Source organism: Rhinolophus sinicus, linkage group LG12, assembly GCF_036562045.2.
Source record: "Rhinolophus sinicus isolate RSC01 linkage group LG12, ASM3656204v1, whole genome shotgun sequence".
In the NCBI taxonomy this organism is placed as follows: Eukaryota; Metazoa; Chordata; class Mammalia; order Chiroptera; family Rhinolophidae; genus Rhinolophus; species Rhinolophus sinicus.
In genome coordinates, this window is record NC_133761.1 from 53,913,259 (window position 1) to 53,934,799 (window position 21,541).

The following is a 21,541-nucleotide window of genomic DNA, read 5'->3' on the forward strand; positions in this document are numbered from 1 at the left end:
CTAAATCTAGCCTTCCTCAGGCTGGTTATTTCATTAGATCCTGTGGAGGCTTTAACTAAATCTCCCAGTATACTTAATTATCAAGATGAGTATTATCTTAAGACCCGTTTACATAATATGGTTGCATCTTACCCACAAGCACAATATTACAGTATGGCATTAGATGTAACTTGAAAAATAAGAGTTCAAAGATACTGGCATGTTACCAGCATCCCACGGAGTCATTAACCAGCTAGTCTGTCATATCACATGACTAAATTGTCTCCCAGAGTGATGCCACTCAGGTTTGCAGGCTTTCATTTGGCCATGGCAAGTTCCAAAAGCAGAAGTGGTCTCCACAACGTATGGCTTCACTCCTTCAGGTGTAATTGAGCTTCAGGTATAATTGAGTTAAGAGACAATATCATCTCTTCCTCTGAGCCTCTCACAAAGCATCAGTGTAATGCGGGATATCCCTCATTGTAAAACCCAGTTATTTATTCCTTTAGTCTTAGCTTTTCTTCCATCTCTCCATTTATCATTTATTTTTGTCCAAATTTTCCATCTTTGGAAGGGATGTTAGTTTGAACACTGTGCTGGTCCAAAGTGCCACCAGCAATACTAATCTAGCAAGTGCCTCCCTTCCAGTGCATTTACACGGTGTAGGATGGCATAGATACAGAAATCGGGAGCTATGGCAACCGGTAGGCAATCCAGCAGTATTCCCTGTCAGCCTTGGTTTTGCCACATAGGCATAACTCAGTCCTATCAGGCCCTTAGGAATTCTGACATTAAGGTTTAAAGTCATAGAGTTTCTTGCTTAGGAATTATCCTTCCTTCCAGCACTTGCAATTGCAGACCTGGTTCTGGGACCCTGCATTGTACAGGGAGAGGATGTGTAGGAAACAGAAAAAAGTTGAGGTGAGGAGGGAAGAATTATGTAGTCAAACCAGCATCCTCCCTCATCTCTTTCCCCAAGAGAGTGGAGTATACAAATTTATACTTGTTATATATTATTACTGGTGAAATTTTCTTTTAGTTATGATTTAGAGGTCCTGTTTACCACTAATAAGGCTTTTTTTGGGGGAGGTGGCTTGATAATTTACTTTACATGGTAAAATATAGGTACACCAGGCTTTTAATATTAGTATCTGTATCCCTCTGAATTTCTTTCATCTTATTTTTATTCTTTTCATTTTGAGCACTTCTTTTGTATGCAACAATTCGTTGTTTTTATTTGCTGATTTTAAAAAAACTCTGTGACTGTCGTTAATGATTATCTGTTTAACCTATTTGTTTCAAGAATTGTATTAAGTTTTTGCAATATATTGACAAAATAAGTAAATTTTCGAAACAAATAGATTTCAATGAAGACAGGAGTGCCTTGATAACATAGCAGTAGATAAATACATTTTACAGTAATTTCATGTTAATATGGTAGTACCATCCATTTGAGAATTACTTGAAGAAACTTCAGAAGAACCCAAAATATGACCAGCAATTGTCTTGTAAGTTGGTTGCTGATTTCATTATCAAACAGAACATGCTTGTTTTTAGTTCAAATGGCCTCACTCCTGTTTCATGATATCTAACACCAATGTAGAGTTCTGGTAGATGATAAATGAACCTTGGAGAACACCACAAAATGTTGATATATCTTACTCCATTATGTGAAGTAAGAACAATTGTATTATCAGTAAACATGATTATATGTAGAGATATGCAATGTAAACATCACAATATCAAGCCATATATTAATTAAAAAGAAAAATATATTGAACTATTTATGAATATCTGTTAGCATTTCTTATATAAATAATTCTGTGGTATTTTAAAATTGATAAATTTTACCCATTAACTTCTTTTCCCCTGTGGAGTGGGAAAAGTTTCTCATTATTCAGTTTAAGCAGTAGGAATGCCTTAGTTAATCTCAGACACATATTTGGTTACCCTAGCACCATGCACAATCTATATGGTACACAGTGAATATTCAGTTGTTAGTTGACTTAATTAATAACCTGTAGAAGAAAATCAACTAACTGTTAAGCATAATCCTTTACTCAGAATAATTTAGGGCATGAGAAGGTTTCAAGGAATATTGCATTTGTTATGGACTCATGGTATGTGTCTCTTCAAGAATTCTTATGTTGAAGCCCTTAATACCCAGTGAGTCTTTAGGAAGGAAGTAGGGTTAGACAAGGTCATGAAGATGGGCCCTCGTGATGGGATCAGTGCCCTTATAAAAGGAGATACCAGAGAGCTTGCTCTCTCTCCATGTGCATATACTAGGGAAAGGCCATGTAAAGACACAGCTCGAGGCCGGCCCTCTGCAAGTCAGGAAGAGAACCCTCACTAGAAGCCGAACCCTACTGGATCTTGGTCTTGGACTTTTTAGCCTCTAGAACTGTGAGAAAGTCAATTTCTGTTGCTTAAGCCGCCTAGTCTTTGGTATTTGTTGGGGCAGCCCACGCTGATGTAGACATTGCCTTAGGGGAAAAAGGCAGTTTTTATAGAGATTTAGCAAGACAAGTCAGATGGAGAGAATAGTTAGTCAAAGGTAATTCTCAGATTATTCTTGCAGCTTAGCAGCTGGTGTTTGGCCAGTTGGGATTTATTCATAATAGTGGGGGTGAAGATCATGGACAAAAAGGGATGTGCAGAGCAGCTGGGTTGGGAGGGACAGTCATAGGAGGCCCACAGATGAAAATTCTCTGCTTTTTAGTTAGGGTCTCGATGATTGGTTCTCAAATAAGACTATTGACAGTTACACAGTTTCCGAAGGGGTTTTTTTAGTGACATGTTGTATAAATGTTTGTTAAAGAGATTATATTAATATATAATAAGGTGATAAGAAGCATAAAATAAGTATAAATTTGCTGAAGATAATTTTCGCTTAAAAAAGCTTATTATTTTAAAATGATAGAGTCACAAAAGATTGCCGATGGTACAAAAGGGTCTCATGTGCCCTTTACCCAGTGTCCCCCAATGGTTACATCTCACTCCACTCATGATAGGACTTTTTCTTTTGATGACAGTAATTGAGTCTGTTTTATCATCCCTGGACTCCCTGCTCTTCTCTTCTTTTTCCCACGTCTCTTTTCCATGTCTTTTCTCTCACGTGTACTCTAGAGTTGCAGCTTCTGGATTTGAATATTCATTTCCATAATTACATAATTTTAATTTTGTGGTAGATGCGCTTTGAGTTAGACTGTAGGTGTGGGTCATGGATCAGTATCACTTGTTCCTCTTGTCGATGGTATTGTATATGGGTAGTTTTTTGAAGGATATGTAGAAAGATTAGGATTTGGGCAGCCACCATCATTTTATAGTACCCCAAACTGTATAATCATTAGTTTTTTATTGTTCACATAGAATTAATAAATATTTTCACTGTGCAGTTCTCAAGTTTGAGAAAAGTTTATTGACAGAATTTTATGAATAACTGTTTTCTCAGTTGTAAGGTGAACCTCAAATTAATGTTTCCATTAAGAATGCTAATGTATGACTGACCAAAAGGCAGTTTGTGACATAATTTTACGAGCGTGGATTTTCTTTTCCTTATTACTGATATAATATTTTTTGACAAAATTGAGGCAATTTTAATAAACAGTTTAGTTGTAATATTACAATACAATATGCTGATTTTACCTAATGAGTATATAAAGGGGACAACTAGGAAGACCAGAAAATAAAAGCATTCTTATATGAAGTCTACTCCCCAACTCTATATAAATGTTGAAAAGGGAACCAAATGGGAGACATTGACATAGTGTTGCTAGGAAGGAGAAATATATATCCTAAATGAGTAATTCTCAGTGACCAGTCCCCATGCAGTATTCTGATTTGTGGTTGTCTGGATTGGGAACTAGGTACATGTAATTCAGTAGTCTGTCTAGTTGATTTTGATGTCCACCCAGAGTTGAAAACTACTGCTTTAAAGGTCGTTTAACCACATTTTACTATTCTAGGCATAATATTTATAATAATCATGCTCTGATACTGATGTTCTAGTGTAGTAATAAAGTGAAAATAACCTACAGAATGTTGCCCTTTCAGTATGATCATTGTTTTGGAATGCTTTTTTATTCTTAATGTTATAAATTAAAAAGCATCATTGTAAATACTAATTTTGACTTAGAGTTTTAAAATAATACTGTTCCTTTTAAGCCATATGTAATTTTCTTTTGCTTGGGGACAAGAAAAATTACAGATTTTGGAAACTTTAATTAATGATAATTGGTATGATTCGTAGGAAGAAACTTGGATAATGTTTTTACAGTGATAATGTAGAGATTTTATCTCTTCTAAACATTTCTGTATCTTTCTCTGTTTCCATTGATTGTCAAGGTTAGAATTAATGTTTTGCCTGAATTTTCCCTTCACTCCCTTTATTAACAATACTTGGTATCTGGTTGGCTGGTGGCACCGCTTTATGGTTCCCAATGCCAGATGTGGTTTTGCTTATATCAGAAAATGGAATTCCCTGGCCCATTGTTCTATTATCCATTGCCGTGCAACATGTGTTTTCCAGAAGCATACACAGACAAACAAAAACTCGTAGACAGAGACAACAGTTTAGTGGTTACCAGAGGGAAAGGGGCGTGGGGGGAGGTAGAAAAAGGTAAAGGGTGTGAAGCACACAGTGATGGAAGGAGACTTGACTGGGTGGTGAACACACAAAGCTATACAGATGATGTATTATAGAAATGTGCCCTTGAAACTTGTATAATTTTATTAGCCAATGTTACACCCAGTAAATTTAATTAAAAATAAAGAAACAAAAGCAGGTTTCAGAAGCAGGCATGGAAACAGAATGTGGAATGCAAGGTGAATTAGGGATTTACACCTGTGAAAGCGAGTTGGCGGAAACAGGATTAGGCAGAGGGAGAAGTCAGATAACACTGCAGGCCAGAGCCTCAGGCCTTCCCACTAGGAGTTCTGAAGAGTCTCTGGCCCAGTTAGTTGAAATGGCCAAGTCTTTATATTTCTGTATCATCCTTCAGTGGACATGGGCTGCCAAGAAAGACCGGCCTTTTGAGAAAGAGGCTCTCTGTAACTTTGAATGAGCTGACAGCTAGGAGCTGTCTGCTGACGTCTGAGGCGAAGCCCTCCATTGAAGGAGAAGGCAGCATATCTCCGTGTCGACCATAGACCCTGCAATACAGTGACTAATATGAAACAACAGCCACCTTTTTGCTCACGAGTCTCCCGTTGGGGCACGACTAGGTAGGGCCTGCTGTCTCTCTGCTGTCCAGCTTGAGCTTTCGTGACTCACCTGAGGTTCATCCGCTCTGAAGATGGCTCAGTCACATAGTTAGCCAGTTAGTGGGGCTTGTCAGCTGGGCCTTCAGCCAGGCTGGAGGCCTTGGGCCTTTGTTCTTTGCACCGGTCTCCCTATGGGCTGCTTGAGTTTCTTAACAACAACGTGACTAGGTTCCAAGAGCAAGTGTCCAGAGAGAACAAAGCGAAATTGATGACATTTTTATGACTGCTCCTTGGAAGTCATACAGCCTCACTTCCACCATACTCCATGTGTTGAGGCAGTCACAGAAGCCTGCCCAGGTTAGCAGAGAGGACATATACTCCCAGTCTTGATGGGAGCAATTTTTGAAAACTACAATCTGCCACGTCCATGAAACTTAAAAGGCCAAAGTGAAACAGGGTTGGCTGTATCTTTTAGAAAACTCAATTTTTTAAAAAAAGTGAGTGCCATAATAAAGGCATACCTATATGAACCTCTCTTCGATGCATTACTGCCACTTAATTGCAGTTTATCTTTGTTCTTATAGAAGTAAAAGGAAAACATGAAATATTTGGATGAAACTAAACTTTATTCTGAATTTAAGGATGAACTTCACCCTTAAAGCATAAGACCAATATATGACAAGGTATAAATATGTTGTTGGTTCCAGTTTTTTAAAGATTAATTGGCAAAGATGGATTAAAGATATAATTATTGTGACTTTGCCTAGAAACTCAAATTAATAGTGGTCTAAATATACTGGAAAGGGTAGTGACTCAGTAAGAGCCTCTTGACCAAGGCCCTTGCAGAAAACAACTATAAAATCTGGGCATAACACAAAACCCAGCATCTCAAAGGTACTAGAGAATGAACTGCAGCAGACAGAACCTGATTGGAAGTGTACATTTAGACAAGGTGGGGTATATAAGATGAGGTTTTCATTTTTGCAGCTTTTATCCTGGGGCTGAGTGAAGACAACATGATGTGCAGTGTGGCCTGGGCAGAGGTGAGGAAAGTGCAGTGTGTGTGGCCTGTAGAATCAGAAAACTGAATTCTGGAAACTCTTTGCAAGAGAGGAGATCCCAGATCTGTCTACATTCAGATCTGACTGATCCCTGAACCACACATTCACTCAAAGCTGCTCAGCTAAAGACAAAAGATACGAACCAAGACCAGAATGGCTGCCCAAGAACCAGAGTTTGCAGCTGAAGTGTGATAAGTCAACTGATAAAACAAAAGGGAAAAAAACAATAATTGGAGAAAAATAAAAGAATCCAGGGTCCCAACAATTTAACACTCATCATGTTCAGGGTACAATTCAAGATTACCCAATGTGCAAAGAAACAGAAAAATGGAACTGATTTTTAAGAGAAAATAAAATCAACTGGAACCATTTCCGAAATGACCCAAATGTGGACACTGGTAGACAAGGATTTTCGAGTAGCTATTGTAACTATTCTCAAGTAAAATAAAATCTGCTCATGATGAATACAAAGATAGGAAATCTCAGCAGAGAAATAGAAACAAAAAAATCAAATGAAATTCTAGAAATGAAAAATACAATTATCTGAGATGAAAAATTTCATTGGATATGCTTAACAGCCTTAGTGGAGATGACAGAATAAAGACTTGGAAATAAACAAATAGAAATTATTAAAAATGAAGAACACAGAGAAAAAGATTAAAATAATAGTATCTCTGGGACCTGTTAGATAATTTCAAACGGTTTTATATATATGTACTTTGAGATCCAGAAGGAGAAGAGCGAGAATGGACCAACAAAAAATCTGAAGAAATAATGGCCCCAAATTTATAAAATTTGATGAAAGACACAAATTTATGTATTTGAGATGCTCAATAAATACTAATGGGAGTGACTATGGATAAAGCCATGCCAATGTTCATTACAGTTTAGTTGTTGAAAGCCAAAGACAGAGTAAATTTTGCAAGCAGCAAGAGAAAAACGACCCAAAGATTCCATTAACAGAAGAATTCTCAGAGACTATAAACCAAGACTTTTATATCTAGTGAAAATATCTTTCAAGAATGATAGTGAAAGACACTTTTAGGTAAATGAAAAACTAAAGAATTTGTTGAGAGCAGACCTGTTCTACAAGAAATGCTAAAGAAAGTTCTTCACATGGAAGGGAAATGATACCAGGTGAAAACTCGGATATACAGAAAGGAATTCAAGGCACTGAAAATACAGATATCTGAATAAATGCAAGACTATGAAAATTTTACTTACTTTTTTCTAATTTCTTCATAAAACATATGACTGCTCAAAGCAAAAATTATAACATTGCCTAGTGGGGTTTATAATAAATGTAGATGTGATACATATAAATATATATGACAATGGGAGCATAAAGGATGAGGGGACGTGGATATGGATCCACAGTCACAGCATTAATTCTGTGTGGACCCTGAAAAATAAGGATGCAACCACTAAAAAAAAAAAAAAGAAGAAATTACAATTTTTCTTGAACCCATCAGAGAGCTGAGGTCACAGGGCAGACAACTGACCTGAAATCTAAGAAAAGACATGCGCCTTCAAGGAGAAAAATCACTGAGCTAGAAAAAGCGCAGAGAACCAACAGCATTAGGGGAACAGAGAATATGCTTTTGGAAAAAGGAATCAGGAAAGGAGGCTGAGAAGAATTGGTCTTAGTTGAGAGAATAAATAGAGGAAAAAGTGGTATAGTTGACAGAATAATCAGCAGTGTCAGATGTCATAGAGAAATCATTATGGGATTCAGAAAAGATTCTACTGTATTGGCAATTCAAAGGTCATTAGTTATCTTAAAGAGAATATTTGCTGCATAACGAAGAGTAAAGGAAAGGAAAGTTTTTGAAAACAACTTCTTTTAAGCACTCGAATTCCTTTTAAAATCTGATCATACAAGTACATTTCAGTGGTAATGTAAGAACAAGGACTTGCATTTTCTTGGGCAGGTATAATAATGATAGATAACTTTATAACTATGATTTTAATTATTTAAAAAGGTTTTGTCAAGTACTACTGAATATTAAACCTTTTCTTCTTATGTAGCCCTTTAAGATGCCAAAACCATGGTTCAGTGATCAAATTATTTGTAGAAAGAATAGATAGATGTTCACCTACTTTTCTTTGATCCTAGTTCTTCTAGATGACAGAAAAGAACTTTCTGGGTTTGAGAGCACTGTCAATACATAAATGTAACCATCTTTCTACGTAGTTTATACTTGGGATCTCTTTCCATCCTCTACTCCAGTGAGAACATTTTTATGAAGTAATTAAAAGCATTCTTTACTCAGATGATAGATGTTGGTCGGCAGAGGCATCCACATTACTCTTGACATTTGTGGGGATTTGAATCTGCGGACTCTGTTTCACTTTGCCCACATTTCAAAAATTTGGAGTGCAAAAAGAGCCAGGGCTTGTCCTGCATAGTTTAGGTCCAGTTCAAATCATATTTTGTATCCTTTCTTCCTTTTTGTTTTGGCCACTATGAAATTAGATTTAGATGAAAATGATAGAGAATCCTGAAGGAAAAAGGAAACTGCGAAAGGTCAAGCTGTAGTCTTTGGTTGAAAAAGAAGGAAGGGACATATTTTCCTTTGAGGTCATAAAGTTCATGGATTTATACAAGTTTTAGGCCTTCCTTGGACCTAGTAATTTAGGTCATATTTAACATCGGCTGCATGGAAAAGTCATCATTTCCTCCTCCCTATGAATCCTTTCAGTTCTACCTCAAATCAGCATTGTACTTTGTTCCCAGAACAAAAATCAAGTATAAATATTTTCAAACCCAACAGGTGGCTGGGGGGCTAATTCATATCCCCCTGAGGTCCTATTAATTCAGAAAGTTAGGAGAGTTCCCATCTGCTCATATAGTGACCATTTTAGGAACATAGAGACTTCTTTTTTAACCATGAAATAAATTGCCTGAGTATGTAGAGTGAGTCAATAGGCAACATATTATGTACGTGAAATGTATAATTGTACTTCCTGTTGGACAAGTTAGTATTATCATTATTAAATTATTGTGTTTATGATCTTGATATCCATTAATGAACTGTTTTGACTGGAAAATATCGCTGACTGCTGATCATAATGGCTTCCTCAAAGTATTTTGTATTCTTAGGTAAAATGACTAAGACATTATTATACACATGTATTTTTGGTTTTTAATTAATTTTAGACAATACTGCATATAATTAAAATAAAACTCAACTAGTATCAAAAAGATTATATTGAGAAATAGTCTCTCCTCCATCCCTCTTATCCCTGCTTTCCAGTGGTGGGCACATTAAGCTACTTTTTTTCTGTTGTTTAACCCCATGTCTTTAAATATGCTGATATCTAATGCTGATATTTCGCAATATAAATTTTAGGCATATAGTATTTGTGTTTTAGAATTGATTATTTTTAATCAAGAGTTGTTGAATTTAGTAAGTACTTTTTAAAATAAAATAGGAATAGATTGATGCTTCCTCTGTGTGTGTTTCATACCTCAAAAGTCAGCATCATGCTTAATAGGTCACATTACCATAGTCAGGACACAACAAAGATGTCTGTTGTCACCAATAATTTTTTACATTGTAGTGGAGAAAATAGCCAAACAGTTAGGCAAAAGAAAAAATTAGAAGTCTAAAAATAGTAAAACTGTCACATTTATAGATGATATTTTATATGTATGATTTTCCCAAAGCTTGCAACACTTTTCATTATTCAAATGTAAAAAGTTGGTATGCTTTAGTTGGTTATTAGTTAGATTTGAATGTCCAACAATCCATTGACTTATAAATAGTTTTATATAATATAGATTACTATTAAGCAGTTGTTTTCCAAAATCAGCTTTATAACGCAGTTTCTTTGTTTCGTCATGAACTGCAGTAATTGAGAATTTATCTACATTTATATTCAGGGTCTAGGAAGTATATTTTTTCCGTGTTCTGTTTCAGGGGCTAGAGGTGTATAGTTTGCCTACAAGTAATCAAGTAATTATGGTTCTTCTCTGTATGCAGAGAGTAGGCATACCATAGTCACATTGGAATATGTGCAAATCTAAAAGAAGGATGGTAAGATTATTTATTTAACTGGAATGAAAATTACCACAGTACTTTTTATCTCCAGGAGAAGACTGAAATTACATATGTTTAAGAAAGTTATAATGTGAATCAGACCCAGGATTTGAATCCATAAAATAGTCAAATAGATGTTCTTAGAGTATTAATTTTAAAAGAAGTTGAAATTTTCAGACAAAAAGAAAAGATTATCTTGTCAAGTGTCTGATTATATTTATTCTTCCCAACTAAAACTGGAATGTATTTATTTTTTTAGAGACATCAAACCTGACAATATATTGATGGATATGAATGGACATATCCGGTTAGCAGATTTCGGTTCTTGTCTGAAGCTGATGGAAGATGGAACGGTAAATAAAGATAATCTTAAATTATTTTACCCACAGACATTTTCTTTGCCACTTGTCTTCTTTATCTGTTTAGAAACCATCTATTTATATTAACTCTTCATCCATCCATTTGCCTTTCTATGCATCAGCTCCTTCCCAAAGGCATTTAGGCAGACTTACTCATAATAGGACTTGTCTATAAAGTCATATGCCATTTTCAACTGCTTATATTAATGATCTTAAGATTGATACAGTATGCCTTTTGAGAGACTTTTGTTTGTTCTTCCTTTAGGTGAACTGTTTATTATTGTACTTGAGATATTTTTACATTTCCAGATGGGTAAAAAATACAAATCCCACATGGAGAAAGAAAATGTGACTTTTTCTTCACTTTTATATTTCTTTTCTAGTTATCTAATTTTCCTGAGGGACAGTGTTCAAAACATGAATGCTTTTATTACAAAACCCTCTCGGTTGACTCAGTTTCATATTACCATTTGCTTTAGTTCTTCCAGCCCAAGGCCCCTTACTTGTTTTCTTTCACTTATTTAAAAGTTTATATGCCCTAATTTTATTCCCTGGTTTGTTTTTGTATTTACTTCAATTTCCTGGCTGTATAGTAGAGGTCCAAATATATATCATTTTAATTGGCAGAAACTTTTTTAGAGAGCAGTTTAGTATAATACATTCCAAAGGCCATGAAAATGTCACATTATTCTGGACCAGTAATTTGACTTCTGAAAATTTACCCCAAGGAGATAAATTTTTTAAAAAGATTATATGACTTCTGCCTCTGGACACAATGGAGGCAGTAAATGATACCAAATTATCCTCTCATTAGAAACAACAGTAAGAGTGGATACAATATATGAGACAAGTATTTTCAGGTGGTAGACAGTGGGCACCACAAGACTGTTATGTCTGAGAGAAATAAATCACGAGGTGTGCTTCACAATTTCCCAGAGTTGGGACAGTTTTCTGACTCTGATGCAGAAAGCTCGAGTTAGAGCAGAGTATAGAATTACTGTGGAGCTGAGGAGAAAGATCAGACTTGAGTTAGCTGAGGCAGCTGGAATCTGCAGGGCTTGACACTGGAGAGGAGGGAGTTCTGCAGAGAGAGGGCCTAAAGTGTCTATTGGTGGGGGTATCTCATGAAGGTTGGGTTGTACATATGCAGTATAAGACCATATGACGTATTTGGGGAATACAATCAGTAATGTTGTAAAGATTTTACAGGGTATCCAATGGACGCTTGTTTTATTAGGGAGACCACTTCATGGACAGTGTAGTTGCCTGACCACTGCAGTGTACACCTGAAGCTGAAGCTGAACAATAATGAATGCCAACTATAATTTAATGTATTTGTAGTCACAGGATGTGGAGTACAGCATAAGGAATAGAGTCAGTGAAACTGTAACAGCCACCATGTTTCCCCGAAAATAAGACCTAGGCGGACAATCAGCTCTAATGTGTCTTTTGGAGCAAAAATTAATAAAGACCCAGTCTTATTTTACTATAAGACCAGGTCTTATATAATATAATGTAATATAATATAATACCGGGACTTATATTAATTTTTTGCTCCAAAAGATGCATTAGAGCTGATTGTCCGGCTAGGTCTTATTTTCGGGGAAACACGGTATATATGATGTCCGAGGGGTAATAGATTGGGGAGGGGGTTTATCACTTTGTGAGGGGTATAAGTATCTAACTATTACATTGTTTTGTACACCTGACACTAATAATAATAATAATAATAATAATAAAATCCATTGATTTAAAAAAAAAAAAAAGACCATATGAGACTTACCAAATGGTAGATGATACTCATTTGAAGATCAAACAGAATACTGGAAATCAGGCAGTGCTGGGGGAGAAATAGTGCTAAGGGAACATTGGAATTTTGGCCCTGGAGAGGTAGTTGACACCTTTATAACATGTAAGACTTAGTCTAAACCTGTCAAACAGCCTTAATCCAAGTCATGATAAGATCCATAGAGTTTGAAAATGGTCCTCCAAATAAAGGAACTTGAGCGAATCTTAGACCTTCTGTAAATCTGCCTTGAAAGAGTAAAATTGTAAGCCAACCTATGTTTCAGGAGATCAGTATTTTTTTTTATCTGCTTAAATAAGAATATTCTTCAGAGGAAGATAATTCATACTTTCTATAATGTCTTATTGACAATGAGCAGCATTCAGTCAGAAATCACTAGACCAACAAAAATGGAGGGTAGGGTATAGATTGTGATACAGAGTTCAAAAAGAAAAGTAGTCAGTAAAAACCTGGGTAACATACATGTTGGACTTAGCAGGCAGACTTAATGAAACTATCATAAATATGTTTAAAGTATCAAAGGAAAAATCTTAAAGATTACACAGATAAGGAATTTCAGCAGAAAAAGAAATCAGATGGACCTTTTAGAACTTAAAAAGCACAGTAATAGAAATATAGAATTTACAGGAGGAGATTAACAGTGAGTTTGAGATGAGAGAAGAAAGAACCATTGAATTTGAAGACAGATCCTTAGAGACTATCCATTCTGAAGAACAGAGAGAAAAAGATTGAAGCAAAATAAATATAGGCTCAGGGATTCTTATAATTGGACTTCTCAATGGAGAAGAGAGTGAGACAGGAGCAGAAAAAATTTGTAAAATTGACAGCTCAAGCTTACCAAATCTGATGGAAAACACAGATCTAAGAATCTTAGCATATTTCAAGCTTATAAAAAGAACCACATTTGGCCATGTCACAATAAAACTGCTGAAAATTAAAGACAAACAAAAAAATTTGAAAGCAGCCAGAAGAAAAAACACATTACATGCTGTAGAAAAATGGTAAGAATGACCACTGACCTCTCATCAAAAGTCATGGAATGATATCTTTAAAGTGTTGAAAGAAGAAAAAAATCTGTAAACCAAGAATTCTGTATCAAGCAAAAATATCCTGCAAAAATAAATATGAATTAAAAACATTTTCTGATAAATGAAAGGAGATTAATTTCCAGCAGGCATGGCTGCTAAATAATGCCCTTCAGGCCAATAATACCATTTGGATACTTAGATCTATCGAATAAAGAATATCAGATGGTAGTAAGTGAATAAAAAACAACAACACTGTATTATCTTCTTAAATTTATACAAAAAAGCATCTGACTGTTAAAATCAGAAATGCCATGCAGTTGATTTTAATTACATAACATTGTAATGTGGGGTTTATAACATATGTGGAAGTAAAAGACATAATAACTGTCACACAGTGTAAGATGTGTATGTAGAATTATACTGCTCCAGGATAACTATATGTGTGTGATACATAAAGTGGGAAGTGGATAGTGCCCAGTATGACATGAGAAGGAAGAAATAGCATGGCTGTCTTGCTGAGTTGAGAAAATACAGATTAAAGTCAGGGAGGCTGTGACATCAGGAAGCTGTGAACCACAATTCCAGAGAGGAGAATTCCTGAAAAAGAACTCCAAGGGAAGAGCTAGTGTTTCCCCAGTCCTGCAGGTTATAAGCCCCTTAGACTCCAACCTGGGGCTCCTCTCCTGGAGTCTGATGTCCAGTCTCCCTGTACATTGCAGAATGCAATGAGTACTCTTTCTGTCTATATGAGTTTTCCCTGATCAAATTTATCCCTGAAATCCTGGTGTGTCTTCCTAGTAATTCATTTTTTTATTGATTATCTCAGAGTAATTTTGGGGGGCATAATAGCATGTTGGTCCTCCATTTAGAAAATGATAATGAAGAAACCTTTTTGTTTTATTTACGTTTTATTTTTATTTTTATTTTTTATCAATCTATACATATTTCAGGAAGACGTCACAAAAAACAGCATTCCTTTGTTCTGGTTCTTCCCACCTCCAATCTCTTTTTTTAGAGGCTGACTTAAAACCTTTTAGCTCTTTCTTCTGTCATTTGATTTAGTTACATATTTATTATTATCGTATTTGTGCTGCTGTCATCTCTTGATTATTTAGTTTTAGATATTTTTTCATTTCCTCCCATGGAAGTATTCAGATCTCTTACCCTGATCTGACCCAACCCATATACTTCCTCTCTATCTTCTCAATGCAATTATCACACAGAGTCATTAAGTCCTGTTCAGCTCATAGCTATGCCATGCAGTTGATTTTAATTACATTTCTTTTCTTGAAAAACTTTTTGGTCTCCCTGGAGTAAGTGACCACTTTGTTTCGCTTAGTTTTCTATGTAATTCTCACAAAGTTATCCTCAAATTCTTCACCACACATTATTTAGAAACTCCTTTCTCTCAGACACACTAGCTTCACAGTTCCCTTTTATCCCTTTTATGATGATACCCATACCAAAGTCTTGCATTCTCCCATTCTAATCTCGAGGGTTCTATAGGCCGACAGCAGAATTATCATCCTAGGCCTACCTTTCCTCATCATCTTGGAAATCACTGTGCTGCTCTCTAGTATTGGATTCTCTTCATGTAGTTTTAACAGTAGGATGTATTTTACTTTTAAAGTTTATGAACCTTTAAAGTTAGTGAACTCGTTAATAAGCTGGTATATTAAATTTCAAAGGTTAACATTTAGTAAAATTTTGCTTCACAAATTCTCTTAGAATGACAGGAAATATGTACAACTTAGATTGCATATTCAGACAAATGCCCCTTTCCCTTCTTCAAAATAAAAGCTTTAAAATGTTAGTATGGAAGTTTTAGATATGAAGGCACTGCATAACTCTGCATCATATGGCTGATGTCTTGCTTAGCAGCAAGAGTAGTGAGACTATTCTACACTTAATTTAATGGAGCATAAGAAACTTTCTGAGGAAGGACCTAGCTCTCATCAAAGAAAAAGAATCTTTCGGTCCATTTAGTTAATGCATTCCTTTCCAAGATTGCTTTAAAAAAAAACTTATCTGGAAAAGCTGTCTAGAATATGTCAGCCACAAATATGCCTAATCTTACTCTGCATGAGTCTCAAGGGATACGGAGAAGAGTACTACATGTGTGAAAATATATATATTTCCAAAGTAGCAACTTATGTATTATAATAAATGTACCTTCTCAAATCTACCCCATTGGTTTTATGTAAGTGCTGCTAAGAAATGATCTATGAAAACAATTTTAAAGAGTTAAGCTTACAATATTTGTATAAATCTAATTTATTATAGTCTCCTATTCTTAAACTCAAGGAGTTTGTTATCTGCTCTTGACATGTTGAATTCACTGGGTAATGATATGTGATTCAAGGAGTGTTCTGATGTACTAAATTGTTATAAAAATAAAAACCACAGCCAGAGGACTTATAAAGAATTAACCACATTTGTTATTATCTTAGAAACCAAACTGATTGCTATCAAACATTACGTGAACTGTAATAGTAGCCATAGGAGGCTTCTAGATGGCCTGGGAAGTCAGATCCTAAAGTTCTTCGTGCATTTAATTGACTTCAAATCCCTTCTAAGGACGTGCCAAAAAAGAATGGAAATTCTCCCCTAAAATGAAACCAAACTATGTGTTATTACAGGAAGAAACATTTCAGTAGAAGTGAACTTTGTTCTTTTGAAGGCCAGTAAAATACGGGTCCAAAGATTATTGTCCAAGAGGCTAGAACATTTTTACAACCTGGTCTAATGATTCATATTTCTTTATAAATGCTTCAGTTATATAGAGAGGAAAAGAAAATAATATGTATATTTTAATTAGATTAGTTTCAGAACAACTAACACATTAGAGAAATAACTGCTTAAAAATAGTTGTATTTATATTCCACAATTTGCTCAAATACTGGTTTTCTTATAAACGTTCTACAGCACGTTCCTGAAACAAATTCTTCACATTGTATCTTGACTATGACTTATGGAGTTTCAGAAAAATAGTTCTGTGTGTTTTTATAGCTGAATTTGTACTAGAGGGATGGCAGGTGGTCACATGCAGTCAGTGTGGGGTTCTAGCATGACATTTAGTGAGTTTCTGATGTGGACCATCCCTCTGATGCTGAAAGTAATGTGCCTATTGAAAGTCGTGATTGTAGATTTGGATGACTGCTGTCTGCATCCTCTAATTTTTCTGTTATCTTCCCAGTTAAGGTGGAATCTTGTGACTCTGGGATTAGATGCCAAAATATTCCTTTGAAACTTAGGAAAGTCTGGTTTTACTGGCGGATTTTCCCTTAATTCTGTCTCCGTATATTTACTGTTGACATAATCGTCAACTCTAATAAATTCTTGTCTTTGATATGTGCATGTCATCAGCACAACTGTGACACCTACTGCATCTGTATCTGGAATGAGTCTGGGCTTAGGTGCATCAGCCTGAAATACAAATTTGCCATCCTGCAGGAACAGGACCCATGATAAAAGAGTCTAGAACTTGATCGTTTTCCTCACTTTCTGCAGAGCCCACATGGATAATTTTCCATTCCAAGTCTTCAGACAGGTCCTCGACTCACTCGAAGGTGATGTTGTAAGGAGGAGGGTTATCTAGCACCACTAAGTTGTTCACCTGAATCTTTGACATATTTAAAAAAAAACACTAACAGTGGAAACCGGGGCTTATTTGCTCAAATACTGAGGCACAATAAAGTTCAGTGCGCCTGCACGGGAGAGCATGGATCCCACCCCACATGACAGTGCAGCTGCGGCCCACATTCTTCCATCTGGGTTAAATTTCTGGTTTTCTGAAGTCTGTCCTTTAGTGCTTCTGTTTATCTGAAAGCATCTACATGTGATAGTTCACTCAGTCTTTGCGTAAAAATGTCTTTATTTAACCCCCATGCCTATATCATAATTTAGGTAGGTAGGGAATATAATTTTGTCAATTGTTTTGTCTCATCACTTTGAAGAAACGATTCCATTTTCTTCTGACTGCTATGTTATTATTCATTCAGCTGTCAGTCTAATTGTCATTCCTTGCTAGGTAATCTGTCTTTATTCTTTAATGTTTTTAATAAAAGTGTATCTGGTTTTATTTATCTTTTCATATCTTTCACTTATTTACTATGTTTTTTATTTTAACTAGTTTTTCATTTCTAGAACTTCCATTTGATTTGTTTTTTTCTCTTTTTTCTTATGCTTTTGATTTTTAAAAAATGTCTTTAATAATTATAAATATTTCATGAAGTGGAACTCATGTGTTAGGGCTCTAATTGTATTGTTTGTTCGGATTTCTTTTGTTCATAATGGAATGTTTTCTCATTGAGTTCATATATTGGATTGTGAGTTTATCTTCAGTGGGCTGTTATGCATGGGAATTATATGTGGCTAAGTTTGAGCATGTGTCCTCTAGAATAGTTTTGAATTTGTTATGTCAGGCTTCTAGGGGCTCCTAACCTGCTGCCAATATTTTTGCCAGTTTCTTGGCTTGAGAACTTTTGGACCACAGAAGCACTGTGAATTAAAATCCCAGTGGGACTATGTGACCTAAAGTTATGACTCTCCAGAGGAGGAATTTTTCTTCACATATCAGCAATCAAGATAGACAAAATGTCTTTCTCTGCAGAGGGGCAGTTTTGTAATTCAGCTTCTTGCTTACAATATACCCTTTAGGGGTAAAGGTTGTATGCGGCAGCCTCTCACTTCAAACCTCATATAAGCCCAAGGTCTTTCCATTTGCCCTCATATACATGTTAAAATCCAAGTACCTAGAAAATGAAAACCGGCAATTCCCAACCCCATTTCTGCTCTAATGCTTACCACCCCAGATTCTCAGCCATTTCTTGATTCCTGGCCCCTATGAGTTGTCTTTTTTTAGAAATCTTGTTTATATGTTTATAAAAATGGTTGTTATATTTTATCTAGTATTTTTAAGGTTGTAATGGATGAGTTTTCAAATTATTTAATTTCAGTATTGCCAAAGAGGAAGTTTATTGTAATAATTATTAAGGATGGTAATTTAGTCTAGAAACTTCAGAGTATTAACCATTATTCTACCTTGAGAATGTTCATCTTTTGATATAATCTTTTAAAACACATGGGGAACCTTTTTTTTACTTCAGAGTATCTTCCAAGATTTGTGCCCAGGATCATTTTTAGCAATTGTTTCCAATTTACATCTAACTTGTCATAATTATATGCACAACTATTTTTCCCTATTGGGATTTGATTATTTCAAGGATATATCTTTCCTCTTTTATAATTTTTTAAATTAATAAGTAATTTGAAGGACATTGTTATTTATTTCCTTAAGTTTCCATTAAGGTGTTTTAAAATAATCTCCAGGTTGTTCATAAATATTAGCCAGGTTTGTTTAGGGCTTATTACCCCTAACTAATTGTAAAATTTTTATAGTTCCAGTTTTTCATATGTACACGTTGATAATATCAATAATAACAGTGTTCTAAAGTAAATAATTTGTTATTAATTGCTGTGGTTTTTAAATCACATGGTTAACCTAAATGTAGTCAATTAAGTAACAGCTATAATAAAGGTTCTATAGTGTTACGAAATTTTGAGAAGTGTAAGTGTGGAGATTATGTAAAATTTAATTTATATGTACAGGGAAGCTAAATTCAGATAATGACATAGTTGTAGTTATGAGATGTCATTTGTGTGTCTAAAAAATGTAAATATTTTTATTTGTTTCTAACATATTATAGTAGATTACTAAAAATGTGAACTTCTTCAGGTCCAGTCCTCAGTGGCTGTTGGAACTCCCGATTATATCTCTCCTGAAATCCTTCAAGCCATGGAAGATGGAAAAGGCAGATATGGACCTGAGTGTGACTGGTGGTCTTTGGGGGTCTGTATGTATGAAATGCTTTATGGAGAAACACCGTTTTATGCAGAATCTCTGGTGGAGACATATGGAAAAATCATGAATCACAAAGTTAGTACATTTTTACTGTTTTTCAAATTAATGTGGTAAATAATACATATAATAAATGTAGTGTGATATTTAAAAAGAAAATATTTTTCTAAAAACAGTAAACAGTTTAATTTCTATGCTAATAGGGGACAAACATGAATAATCAAAGTCCATTAATTATACCTAAAATTATTAGTTCTAACCTTACACTGTATTTTATTAGACATGCTAATAAATAGGAAATTAAATGGTCTCTCCAGTAGAAAAACAAACTTCATAAGCAGACAGTTTATATCATTACTATAGTATAGTATAGTAATTACTATATGATAGTGTAAATATAATCATGACTAGGATACATTTTAAAAAGTCTCAGCCTCAGTAATAATAAATGAAATGCAAATCAAAGTAAGAACAAGATATATTTTCCCTTGTCAAATTGGCAGACGAAAAGAAAAATAGTACTCTGTACTGTAAATAATCCAGAGAGATGAATATTGATAGGAATATAAGTTGATATAACCCTTCTGTCAAGAAGTTTACAAGTTTGCATCTAGAGTGTTAAGAAATAGTTGAAACTTTGATTGAGATCTTCAGTTGTAGAATCTACCTTAGGGAAATCTTCAGTAGTACAAAGATGTATGTACAAGGATACCTATTCCAGTATTATTTATGATCACAAAACATTGGAAAAAATCCAGATGCACAACAGGAATGAATGAAACTTGAATCCATTTAGTACCAAGTGAAATGGAAATAGAGTGTTCATAATAGGAAGAGGAAGGTTTTGATTGATTGGTCTCAGAAAATTGTGAGCATTTGCAAACACCTGGAATATGAATAGGAGTATCTCATAAAGGGAGTGACAGTCTATTCTTTTTAATTTGTTCTGGTGACACAATTATGATTAGTTGCTAGATAGATATCAGTTTGATAGAGTTAATGCTCTTAGAACCCAGTTGCAAATATAATCTGCTAAATAGTTATGAAGAATTGAAAGTAAATAGCTACAAAGTTGTAAAAAGTATGTAAAGCATTTCAAAGGGAAATCATTGTACATAACATGGTTGTTAAGAGCACAGATTCTGGAGTCGGACAGCTTCATTTCAAATGCCAGCTCTATCGTTTTCTAGTTGTGTGACCTTGAACCAGTGGCTTGAACTCTGTGCCTTTGTTTCCCCTTCTATATAATTAGGATAATAGTACCTACCTTAGATGATTGCTGTGATGGTTAAATGAGTTAAATGAGTTACAAGCACTTCCAGTAGTGTCAAGTACATATTACATTCTTTAAAAATGTTTATTATTGTTACTTAATCATTAGTATGTGGCTTATATAAATCATCTATGGTCTATTGAAATGCTCAGTCATTCTCCTATTTTTAATGAATTGTCTTCATTCTGACAGCCATTTAAGGTATCTTTAGCATTTAATTCTTTCTACAGTACATGAATAAGCACAAATGAAATTAAAAGTTTTTTAGAAGGAGAGTCTTTTCTCATTTATCCATGTATCTCCTTCAGTATCAGTACTTTGTACCACTATACACTTATTAGATATTTTTAAAAGAAAAGGTATTTTCAAGAAAATAAATGTTAGTCAACTTACTAAGTATGTTATATACTGATTTACATTTTGTTTCTATTATTCTCTGTTTAGGAGAGGTTTCAGTTTCCAGCTCAAGTGGCAGATGTGTCTGAAAATGCTAAGGATCTTATTCGAAGGCTCATTTGCAGCAGAGAACATCGACTTGGTCAAAATGGAATAGAAGACTTTAAGAAACACCCATTTTTCAATGGAATTGATTGGGATAATATTCGAAACTGTGAAGCACCTTATATTCCAGAAGTTAGTAGCCCAACAGACACATCGAATTTTGACGTGGATGATGATTGTTTAAAGAATTCTGTGAGTATGACATTGTGAAGTTCTGTCCCCGTTTCTTTTTAATATGGTTATAATTTTATGGACGACCTTATCAATTATCAGTCAGACAGTTATGGCTTCTAGTATTTGCTCACAAATTCAAGAAATTAAGAGTGTACTGACATGAACAGTTATTCATGACTAGGAACAAAATTCAAATTTAAAGGTTTACTTCTGAGATTAGTTATGCCATTAGGTTTCCTAAGAAGACAAAT

The 21,541-nt window shown here is 34.9% G+C and overlaps 1 protein-coding gene and 1 pseudogene across 18 annotated transcripts in view; one reads left to right on the forward strand and one right to left on the reverse strand.

Annotated features, from left to right (window-relative positions):
* The window catches only part of CDC42BPA (CDC42 binding protein kinase alpha), a 203,728-nt gene that overhangs the window by 80,822 nt on the left and 101,365 nt on the right, over window positions 1-21,541 (forward strand). For all 18 annotated transcript variants that reach the window (XM_074316911.1, XM_019730880.2, XM_019730876.2 and 15 more), the window contains 3 exons: window positions 10,548-10,641; window positions 19,220-19,420; window positions 21,060-21,308. In XM_074316911.1, coding sequence (XP_074173012.1) covers window positions 10,548-10,641; window positions 19,220-19,420; window positions 21,060-21,308 — 544 coding nt within the window. The remainder of the gene's footprint in view (window positions 1-10,547; window positions 10,642-19,219; window positions 19,421-21,059; window positions 21,309-21,541) is intronic.
* On the reverse strand, window positions 16,522-17,113 carry LOC109446982 (histone chaperone ASF1; annotated as a pseudogene).